The 12,135-nt window shown below is 38.7% G+C and overlaps 1 protein-coding gene across 5 annotated transcripts in view; it reads right to left on the bottom strand.

The window, feature by feature from the left end:
- The window catches only part of LOC133446062 (LIM and senescent cell antigen-like-containing domain protein 1), a 46,129-nt gene that overhangs the window by 7,202 nt on the left and 26,792 nt on the right, over positions 1 to 12,135 (bottom strand). For 4 of the 5 annotated variants that reach the window (XM_061723808.1, XM_061723807.1, XM_061723804.1 and 1 more), the window contains exons 2-9: positions 6,940 to 7,099; positions 5,531 to 5,597; positions 5,294 to 5,414; positions 4,374 to 4,523; positions 3,657 to 3,807; positions 2,505 to 2,597; positions 1,707 to 1,755; positions 1,473 to 1,548 (exon numbers count right to left, since the gene is read on the bottom strand). In XM_061723808.1, coding sequence (XP_061579792.1) covers positions 1,473 to 1,548; positions 1,707 to 1,755; positions 2,505 to 2,597; positions 3,657 to 3,807; positions 4,374 to 4,523; positions 5,294 to 5,414; positions 5,531 to 5,597; positions 6,940 to 7,099 — 867 coding nt within the window. Of the gene's footprint in view, positions 1 to 1,472; positions 1,549 to 1,706; positions 1,756 to 2,504; positions 2,598 to 3,147; positions 3,241 to 3,656; positions 3,808 to 4,373; positions 4,524 to 5,293; positions 5,415 to 5,530; positions 5,598 to 6,939; positions 7,100 to 12,135 lie in introns of all 5 variants that reach the window. The other variant, XM_061723805.1, reaches the window with a different exon arrangement.

Here is a 12,135-nt window from a genome sequence, read left to right as displayed (position 1 = left end):
AGAAATAGATCAGGTAATGATTGAAAGAGTATATGAAGTTAAGTTTCTGGGTGTATTAATTGATCACAGACTTTGCTGGAAATCCCATACTAAACATGTGTGTTCCAAACTAGCAAGGACAATAGGGATACTGGGTAAAGCCAGACATATACTGGATAAGAAGCCGTTGCACACTCTGTACTATGCACTTATTGAACCTTATTTATCATATTGTGTAGAAGTGTGGGGTAATAATTATAAAAGCACTTTAAAAAAGATTTGCACTTTACAAAAACGAGCAGTGAGGTTAATAAACGGAGCGGGATACCTAGATCATACGAATAATTTGTTTTTAAATTCTTATTTGCTCAAGTTTCCAGATTTGGTGAAATTCAAAACGGCACAGACCATGTTTAAAGCCTGGAATAATAGTTTACCTGGAAACATCCAAATGTTATTTAGAAAAAGAGATGGTATTCATGATATACGGAATAAACACACTTTTAAACAGACAATGGCTCATACTACATTGAAAAAGATGTGCATTTCAGTGTATGGTATAACACTCTGGAACAACCTTGATGAAAGTGTGAAGGTCTGCAAGAACATCAGGCTATTCAAACGCTGCTATAAGCAGATTATCATACTGAACTACCAAAACTTGATGTTATAATGACCAGGATTTTTTTATTTAATTTTTTTTCATTGTCTTTTTTTCTTCTGTGCATGATGCTTTTCTTTCTTTTTAGCTACTTTTATTATTGACTCACTTGTCTTTTAATTACTTTTATATTGATATACTTTTATATGTCAAGAAGGGTATATACTGTATATACGTATTATTATTATTATTGTTGTTATTAGTATTATTATTGTTATTGCTATTTTTATTCTTTTATATATTGGATATTCTTATATTGCAAGAAGGGGCCGGACTAGATAAGCATTTGCTTCTTCCTGTCCCTTCTTGAACAAAACTGGTTGTTTTTTATTATTGTTGTTGATGCATGGTGTTTATTTTATTGTTTTGTTCAAGATGAATAAAGATCAAATCAAATCAAATCAAATGGTAACTCGGGGGTGGTGAAGCTTCTCCCACTTTCCCAGTGGGAAATCCCACTTCGAGGGGCGTTTCAGTTGAAAATTCCGACTGGGAACTAGTAAACCCCCACTTCCGAGGACAAATGGAACGCGGCATAACTCTCCGACGCCGCTGTGAGCGTATGGCTGGAGGAGGAGGAGGAGCGGAGGAGGAGCGGAGCAATGATTGACAGGAAAGGGGGGAAAGGAAGCATTTTTCACGGGGCAAAAAAACACTGTAATAAAAAGCCAGGAAAAGAGTACTAGAGTGAAGTTTTTCTTGTTACACTCTTTTAGACACATTTGAGGGATGTTGGCCAAGACTTTTAATAGTGTTAAAAGCATGTTAAAAATGATGTCACAATACCTTTAAGTAACTGTTCATATGTAACTTGCATTATACTACAACTTACTTGAGAGTGAGCTTGGTGTTGCAGGTAGAGCAAGCAAAACAGTTGACACACCACGCCTTGTTGAGAGCAGAAACCACTGAAAATAAACAGGGAAAACATCACAAGTGGCAGTGTTAAAGATTAAAACTGCTTCCATGAGTCCTTACACCATCAGGGCTCCTTCATTTAACCATCATTATCATTATTATTATTATTATTATTATTATTATTATTATAAACAATGAGTTTTCTCACCGTCTCCTTCAATAACACGATTGCAGTGGTAGCAAACATCCCCAAACAGCTGACAGCATTGAAGGGAGAGAAACAGAAAGTTAGCAACGAGGAAAATCTTATCAGACTTCATCGTAGATTATCAAAAACCACAAAGGCAAACAAACAAACGCTCCTTTTCACACAGTGGTCACTCCGTATCGATGCGAGAAAAAACAAAAACACTCTCACTAAGCCACCAATGTTTCACCCCTTGGAAAATTTGTACAGCCCAAACAGAAGCAGCTCAGACCTCTAAACTCAACGTTTCATCCAGAAAGCATCGCCGGCTCGAAGCTGACAATGCTGTCTGGACAGAAGGGGAAACAGCTCCATGAACAGACAAAAAAGAAGTCTATCATGAGTTATCTTGATTTAATTCTTGAACAAAGTCCCTGGCTCATCAAACATCCTGACATTGACATGTGACAAAACATTTGTAAAAATAGTAACATCCGAGTCAAATTTTCTCTTTTATGAAAAGTGGATTCCCGTTCTGTTTCCTACTGATCAGAGAAAAAGGGAATATTATTGTTTTGGTCCAAACTAAATTCAGACTTAGCTTAGTGGAGTTGTATGTGTTTTAGACACTGTTTACATTAAACCCAGGAACCACAAGCAAAACGTGTGTTTTTGAAATACTTTAAGTCATATTTTCATGTAAGGAGGAACAGATTTTAATGGTCCATGGACCACTTCTGGCCCCCGAGCTGTATTTTTCTTATCTGTGGTCTATTTCCAAGATAAAAACCCCCAACCCCAGCCCCCGGTGGGTGTTACCTGGTTGTAGTGTGTTTCGCAGTAGGCCAGGCCCTTTCTCTCGTAGTGACGGTGTCCCAGGAAGGGTTTCTCACACTTAGCACACACAAAATGCTGCAAGCAAACCCAGGCCAAGCACACATGATTAGTACAGCCATCAGTCCAGTCAGTATATCATCACACTCGAGACTGCGCTGAGTTCAGCGGCACAGTCTGGCTCGTTATCAGGTCAGAGCACAACCGCATCAGCTCAGTCCAGACGTCCTGTTACTGCGTCCATACAGAGACGAGAGGCTGACAGAGAAGTGACCTCAAGAGGGTGTGCTAATCTAAAATACCGCCATGGGAGAAATGAGTGAAGGGAAACATACAATGTTTGACAGCTTAAAAAGAATCCAAAGCAGATTTTAACAGAGGGAATTGCTGAATTTCATTTTGGTACCATAGAAACACTAACTATAAGCCGATATATGGGAATCCTAGTTGGTATATGATCCGGTTCATCAACAATAATCTTGGGAGATCTGGATCATAGTTATCAAGATATAATCTTCTAGTTTCATAGACCAACCAGTAAACCTTTCCACTAGTGTAATCCTTGTATGGAGGCCGCCAGGGAGACAGCGAAGCACACAGCATTCAGGCTGGTCCTTAGTCCCCTCACCATATCAAAGTGCCTCTCGCAATAGGCATGGCCATTTCGCTCATAATATGGGTGGCCCTGAAACGGGCGCTCACACACAGTGCACACATGATGCTACACGTGGAGAAGGGAAAACAGGAAAACAGACTTAAAAAGAGAAAAGACAGAAGATTAAAATGATGTGGTTTTTGCATGTATGCATGGGGGAATGAAGGTACTGAACTTAACTGTAGAGATCTGAATTGATGGAAAATAGCACAGATTATAGAGAAAATGATGCACAAAAAGTGTGGCTATAATCAAAAGCTATTTCAGACTTTCGCTTATGTAGAATTTTACACATAAAGCAACCTCATAGCTGTTTGTATGCTGGTAGAAAGAGAGATGACAGTTAGAACAATATTGAAAACCGACAGATCTAGACACAATCGTGAATTAAAATGAATAAATGAGCACACATAGTTTTAGCTTTTGAAACGTAAGTATGACTCAAGTATGGGTTTCAGTGACTCCACACTTTAAAATCGCACCTCAACGTGCCACTGCTTGCCCATGGCATTGACGACGCGGCCCTCGATGGGTCTCCTGCAGGCGCCGCAGATGGGCACACCCATCTTGTCATGGCAGGGAAGGCAGTATAGCTCCCCCTTCAGCTCCCTGGCATCAGCTGTCAGCTCTTTTCTGCAGAGGCCGAGGTAAATGACGCCACGTTAGAGAGGAGGTGTCATACACAGCAAAGTAGATGCAAAGTAGTTTTTTTACAATAAGGCAGAAAAATAATGCAGTATTTAATACAGAAAAAAATATGATTCCAAGACTACCAGACCCAATAACCACTGCTACATAATCTGTCCACAAGGGGGCACTATTAAACTTGTGTTTTTTTTTATTTTATGGACGAAAAATGTCCTTTACTGAGTACTAGTAAACGTTTTTATTAGTTTTTTGAAGAATACAATGATTTTATTTTTATTTATAATAAAAAGAAGAAGAAGAAGAAAAAAAGAATAAGTTGATTTTTTTAACAACAAGAAGAAAAGGCAATCAAGCACAAAAAGATAAAAACTACAATCATGATAATCGTCACTAATCCCATTACAGTTCATCTGTTTGACATTAGCATACAAGTGTGAAGACTGTGACAGAATGATGGTGAGTGTTACTTTGAAAAGGAGTTTAACGATCTGTAGATCTAAAACTGAAGAGTTTTCACCCAGCCTGACACGTTCAACGTCACTGTTACTTACCCGCAGTTGTTGCAGTTGAAGTGATCAGGGTGGTAAGGGTCGTTCTTGAACAGGAGAGGCTGCTCCTCAATAATGGCGTGACACTTCTGACAGATGTACTTTCCGAGACCTCGGGCCTTCTCTCTGTTGTGACAGGGACGACACAAATGCCTGATGGGACAGACGGGGAGAGAAGAAGAAATCCAAGTTGAAATACTTGAGTAAATGTTTCACCTTTTTCATGGAATCAACAAGGTTTCCAGTATATTGTGTCTAAAGGTACTTTATCACCTCTGTCCTGGTCTAATAGACTAATAGAGTCTCATAGTAACCAATAACGTGCAATAAAAAAAAAAAAAAAAAAAAAAAAACATCTAGCACCTTCCTTGATAACCATGTCTGCCTCACTCTGCTGCATCCCTCACTTTGTATTTCTTTGTATAATTTGTATAATCTTTTTGTATTTTTTTGTATAATTGTCTTGTAAAATTGCAAATAGGTTATTTTTATTTTATTTTTATACAGAACTGTCCCTTTTCTTTTCTTTTCTTTTCTTTCTCTACCTCAAACTGCTGCACCTTAAATGTTTATTCTGTTTATTCTGTATCATAGAAATTCAACATTTTTTTATTGTATATTTTACTACCAAAGAGCGAAATTACCGGAGTCAAATTCCTTGTTGGACAATGTTCGAACCTGGCCAATAAAGCTGATTCTGATTCTGATTCTTACTTCCACATCCAGATCTATGGTATTATTAAGGTTTATCATGTGTGATGTAAATAATGCAGTGACAATTTCAGAAATTCAGAGTTTCTGATGACCAGTTTGCTCTAGAGCCGATCGTCTCACAAATAGGGACAGAACAACGATAATCAGCGTATTTTATTAGCAAAGTATCAGCAGCGAAATGAGGGCGATAGGCTTGTGGTGGCACTGACCGTCCGGCATTTTTAACAAATCCAACGTCTGCAAGTACAGCCTGGCAGATGTCACAGCAGAAGCAGTCCGGATGCCAGCTGTTGTTCATCGCCTTGATCACACGGCCGATGATGAACTCACCTGAGAGAAAAACACGAGTTCACAGAGAGGAGAGAAAGCTTTAAAAGAGCAAAAACCCAAGCTTCTGTCCTCATTTGACCCCGAAGAGGTGTGATAAGAAAAATGGATGTACTCACCACACTGATGGCAACAAGGAGCGAACAGCATCTGGAAGTCGTGTTCACAGTACTTCCTGCCTTCAAACTGTCAATACAACAGAATATGTGTATTGAAGAAATCAAATCTTTTGTTTTTTTATTGCAATACTAATTACTGTACAGAGTAAAGAGAACATCTTTTATTGCACATGTGAGAACAGACTGCATATGACAGCTGGCGGGATAACAGACGTGTACTGTACATGTTTGCTGTAGTGGAAGTACAACAACCATCTGGTGAAACCAGACAGACTAAACAGGAAAGTGACCAACTTGCTGTAATAATATAGTATCAACCCTAGCAGGACATTCAAGGTACAATCAGATATAACATTAATCAAGCTATTGTCTTATATTGCAGTTCCTATTTCCACTCCAGCAGTTTCAAGGCAAACCATTAATGACTGTTGCCACTTTGCTGTCTTTGTTGCTGTTCAGACCAGGATTAAGGAAGCTCTCTCATACATAACTATAACTATTCATCCATGAACAGAAGCCACCAAACGCTGCCTGGAGACGATCCTTACTAATAGTAAGACTTGTTAAAAGATGCACAGAGAACTTTTGATTTTATGTTTTACAGAACTTTAAAATGAAACATGTCCTTTTAGAACAACAATTTTATTATCATTATTATAGACTCGAGTTGAGTAGCTTTCATGCTTTAATATCTGATTATCTAACAAAGCAGAGCTGCTCAAAGTCAAGTACATTTATAGACACCACAGTATCAAAACTTGACCGTGAAGCTTTATTTCCACTTTAACTGATTGTATATTGGGACTATCATGTAGAATAGGAATGAAATAAAAAATGCACATATTTGACTTTGATGAACTTGAAAAACCTTAAGGTTACAAGGTCCTTTTGGAGAAATATCTGATCTCCTTTTATTAAATGGAATTGACTTGAATTGAATCGCAACATTTTTTGCAATTTACAGATCTATCCACACACTCCGCAAAATTCATAATAAATGTAACTAGAGTGGCAAGAATAAGTATGACCACTTTGAATTAAAAGGCTTTCTTCATTAAGCTGTGCAAACTACTGGCTCCAATAAACGTAATTAGTTATATTAAGTACGTTTTTATGGTGTATTCAAAAGAAATGTATGCACATTTGTGTGTGCTATCAGATAAGCATATTGTGTTTGCTTATTATTATGACTTACATGAAGATGAGATCTCATTTCAGGGTAAATAGATGCAGAAAACCAGTGAATTCCATACTTATTCTTGCCTTTGTATGTAAATATAAATGAGCAGTAAGACAGGAGCTGTCATGTGTAGTGTCTTTAGAGAAAATAACAAATTTTCCTGAAGGTTGCTTAATCTGGTGAGCTACATGTTATGGTTTTATTGGTTTAATGAAATGCAGCACGTTACCTCGTAGAAGAGTCCCTCTGGGAACTGCTGGAAACACTGCGCACAGACAAAGCACTGCTCGTGGTAAAGTTCCCCGTTACTGTTCACTATCTTCTCTGCTGGAGCGAAGCCGCTCTTGCAGCGCTCACACATGGCATTGGCCAAAGCATTGGCCATGTTGCTGGGAAAAAAGAAGAGATAATAACGATAAGTATGGAAGTTTTCCTTTTTTTTACTCCCAAATATGAATAATAGAGCACTTTTTTAGGCGTTTTCTACCAAAGTGATTCAATTTCTGATCCTTCAAAGCCAGTGCTTGACGGTAGGGTAAACAATTATTATACAATTTGTAATCCAGAAAACATTCAATGAATATTTATTCAATGCTGGCTGGGCATCCCCTTAGTAAATGTGATGATCCCGTCTTCACTCACGTTCCTGGCTCCATAAAATAGAAACCAGCAGCGGGGGGGTAGGCTGCCCCAAAACCCCAATTTTCACAAGCCTATCTGTGTTTGTGCCAACAAATTGACGCCAACAAACCTAACTTCTGGGTTGATGGAATTAAGAAATGAACGTAGTTCGTGGACTAACCACTGGGGGCTGACTTGAGCAGGTGCACCATGTCTAGAGGTTATGGTCCTCATCCCAGCAGCCCAGGTTCAATAGACTTTGAATCCCCCCCCACCTTCCCTAACATTCCTGTTGAGCAACATTGAAATAAAGACTGCAAGAGCCAAAAACTCTTAAAAAAAAAAAAAAAAGGAGCCAACATCCATTCAGCCCCATGTGAAAATGTTCAACTTTGCAGCAGAAATAAACAAGTACAGCCTGTTTCAAAAACACGGTTTTGGTCTACAGTTGCGGTGGCTGGTATAGCTAATCATCACTTCTGCTACTTGGCGCGCAGTATTGTATCGATTTCTGAACATAGCTTATGAACTGTGAATAAAGACTTAACAACTGGTGCTAAATGAGAGACAGTTAAACACATCATCCCTTTTCTGATTTCGCCATGAAACAACAGTTGAAACATCAGGTTTACTTAAATGATGAGCAGAAGGAACCGTAAGCAAGAGTGAATAATTTCATAATCCTTCAAGCATCAGCAGCGTTTCTGGTACGGCCGGCCAACAACAACCGGTCCAGCTGCGGTCGCTGTAGACCAAGTGAGATTAGGTCCTAGCGGAGCGCTGCTCGTCCTCATTTCAGCTCTGGCAGAACTTGTTTTGGATGTTGTTTCGGTAACAACTCTTAAAATGAGGATGTTCAGACAGATTTAATCAGAATTAATGTAAATTAATATTACTAGGAATCAACAATAAGCATAAGCTAAGTCAGCCAAGTGAAAATGACTAACTGTGATTTACATGAGGTGAGTGTGTTGTAGCCAGCCCTTTTCAACTTAAAAAAATATATTGTACCTGATTTCGTTTTTTTCCTAAGCACCAGTTTCATATTTCTTTAATACCCATGAATCCCAAACTAAAGACTTGCTAAATGTATTGTGCAAAACAATAACCAGTGTTATGTCAGAAGACACTTAAACAACATCTTCAACTCTGTTGCCTCACTGCCTGTAGTCCTGATAACAGCTGGAAGAGTCACAGTAAGAGATAGTAGAGTAGGAAAATGTGATGCAAGCCATTTTATTAACAAAGACACACATGCACACACTCACTCACACAAACAGTCTCAGTTCCAAGTTTATTTTGGCTCTGCTTATCAGGGCGTGGGGGATCATTAATGTGGGAAACAAACATTTTGTCTTTCAGAACGCAGACTGAAGTTTGTGTTAATCCAACCAAATGAAGTGGTTTTAGATAATTTAAGACAAAACCCATGTTGGTAAGAACCTAAAGCATATATATATATATATATATATATATATATATATATATATATATATATATATATATATATATAAATATATATATATATATATATATATATATATATATGCATTTTTTATATAAAATATACATATGATATATTTTTAAATATATCACATATATTTATTTTATTAATATATAATGGTATTAACCATTAATATATATGCAGACAAAAAAATAAGACAAAACCCCCACTCAGCTAGTGTACTGTATGACCCTGTGATGAAGAAAAAACTAGAAAAATGGACCTGGTGTAACATGAAAATGATACCACTGTTTCTTTAGTCATTCAGTAATGTTTAACACTTCAGACTCACAGTGTGAAGACAAATAACAGCTGAACAGGGTTGAATAGTTTCTCACACTGTAAAACAGAAGTGACACAACTTTACGCCCTTTAAGTAAAACCATCTGCCTCATATCAAATGTTCAAATTAATTGGAGATCATAGTTTTAAAAGAAACATATAAACTTAGTTCATTTAAAGTAATATGGACAATATGAACTCGATACGATATGGATTCTTCATGTTTTTTCTGATAAACTTTGTCGTATTTGATGATATACATCCGCTCTTGAATTTCAGACTTAAATCATATCTTAATAAAAATGTTGAGATAGATTTAGTGCTTGAAAGGAGATGAAAGAAAAAATAATGATGTTACTTCAAACGACTGACTGTAATCATGGTTTTGGTCCAGTACAAACGCTCAATCCGTGAAAGGCTGAGACTTCAAGGAGCAGAGACGGGCAGAGCTGGACGTTTTCAAGTGACACAATCCCACAACCTGAACAGATCTGTTCTCATTGTCTTTCCTGACTGTTTCACCTGCCTTTGTGAGTATATAATGTCCAGTCTCTCCTCCTTCCCCTGCCCGTCCATTGTCATTACATTCACCAGTTTGTCATCCTCCCTATCAGAGCCGCCTGGGAGATTTGCGAGGCCCTGTGCGAAATGGCTGGGGGGGCCCCCGCGAAATTTGGGGGTTTTTCGGGTCGGATCGGGTGTCTATATGCGCAATTTTAACTCTCCAATTAGCAAAATACTGGATAACTTCCCCTGCCTCATCGTCATCTGGGCTTGCCTCGACGCGGGGCCCCACGGCTGCTTGAGACCCGGTCGGATCGGTGATTTTGGTAACAAATTTATCAAACGAGCCTTTCAGAGAAGCATTAAACTCTTCCATTTTCTTTAGTTTTTTTCTTTTTTCATCCCCTGATGGAAATTTCCTGAATCTGTCTCGTTCTCTCGACATTGTGTGACAGTTTGTTCCAACTCCACCCGTCTGGATCAGAGCACCTTGTGTCTGCGCTTGGTCGGATCAGTTGTATTGAACAACAGACACGCGCAGCTGCGCAGCGACATCAATCAGCAAGCACATCATTGCACATATATTTATTGATATGCACAGACTAGTACACATTTAGGTCTGTAATGGAACGTGACTGTTGATATTTCTAAGGGAAAAAACGAAAAAAAATTTGAAAAAAAAATAAATAAAAAAAACGGCCCATAGCGCGAGGCCCCCTGGGGCGCGAGGCCCCGTGCGGTCGCACGGTTCGCACACCCCTTGCTGCGGCCCTGCTCCCTATTATACTTCCCCACACATTGCTCAGCCTTCTCCTGCTTTACCAGCGTTTTTAATTTAATAAAGGACTTCTGTTGATACCCACATTGCCAGGTGCTACACCTGCATCTGATTGTTTTGTTCTCTAATGATGATAAGCTAAAAAAACATCTAAATTCAGTAACACGTCTGAAGATTTCTCGATTACCCGATCATCATTTAGTGCACAAATCATCAACCCTCCTCCCGTGACAGATTTGTACCGAGGCTGAATCTTAACCTGCAACCGTAATCAAGACCAGGAATTTTTCTTATACTTATGACAACAGTGGTTAGTAGCGTACTTAAACTCTTAACTTGCTGGAAATATGTTGGAAACAGATAGATGACGTAAAAAAAAAAAGGAAAAGAGAATGGAAGGACAAACCTGGATTCCTTCCTTTGTTATAAAGGTCAGAATACCTCGGTGTATCTAGGCAACACAGTTACACAAACACGACAAGGGAGAACTTTTAACGGAGGGATGCCATCTGTTCATTGTAGCTTAGTTTGACCAACTTGGTAAACAAAACGGATTCCAAAAAAACAGCCTGACACACCAGTCATTTCTTCACATATTTTGAGTTACTTCATTGTGTAGCATGTGCCACATCATATGAGTGAACACAGGGCATATCCTTTAAAAATACCACGTTGACGCAAGATGTTTCCAGCCATCACAGGCTTATCAAATGCATATTGTTTTATATACCCTGTCTGGCCTGCTATCAAACACAGTGAGAGCCCTGCCCTGCACCAAGGATTTATGGGAGGAAGTGATACATCCCTCAGGCATTTCCACCCTCCTATCTGCCTCTAGAACCCCTAGTAGACAAGCACACTTAATACATTAAATAAAACAAAATATGTTTTCTTTAACAAACCCAAAGCAAATTTCCAGTTCTCCTTAGCTTTGTTTAAGTTTGGTCCTGCTCTTTCTATTCCTCTGGATAGGGACGTGTACACATGTCGTTTCACAGATGTGAGCCAACCAGGGTTTTCCCAGAGCCTGGTTCTCACTACAGGAAACTGTTGGGAGTGGCACCTGGGAAGAGCATACAGAGCTTTTTTTAAATAATTTTTGATATGTGTGGTACTTAGTGACTAGTGTCTGTAAAAGTTACTATTTGACTAAATGTGACCTACGTACGCACTGCAGGGCTAGACACAGAGGTGGACAGAGTACTCGACCCCAGTACTTGAGTAAGAGTACAAATACTACTGGTCAAAATTTACTCCGTTACAAGTAAAAGTAGCTCAGTCAAAATATTACTCGAGTAAGAGTAGAAAAGTACTTGCTTTTAAAGGTACTTAAGTATCCAAAAGTAAATGCTTTTAAATTTACTTTAAGTAAAAGTAAGAGTAAGAGTAAATTTCTTATTTTCCACATCAGTAAATTACTATATTTTTTCTAAATTAATTTAAGGATCTTTTAACTCTTGTTTCTGAGAATTAACTCTTTGAAACCAGCTGTTAGTTGTTGAAAGCAGAGAGGTAGTTCTGCTTCGGCAGACACAATAAACATTTGAAAATAAATGTCTGTGGTTTGTCTGTGCCCTCGTTTTTTACTCGGTCGAACTCAAACATTGAGTTAAGATACGGCCAAGGATTTAGTGAAAGTCCCTGCTCCGAGTCCGGCTCATTATCAGACTCAGACGACTCAGCGGATTGTCTTTCTTCTCCTGACGCCGGCGTAGCCGTTGTTGTCTTGACTTGTT

Source organism: Cololabis saira, chromosome 6, assembly GCF_033807715.1.
Source record: "Cololabis saira isolate AMF1-May2022 chromosome 6, fColSai1.1, whole genome shotgun sequence".
Lineage (NCBI taxonomy): Eukaryota > Metazoa > Chordata > Actinopteri > Beloniformes > Belonidae > Cololabis > Cololabis saira.
Note: the sequence above shows the minus strand (reverse complement) of the source record. Positions and strands in the feature narration are given on the sequence as shown.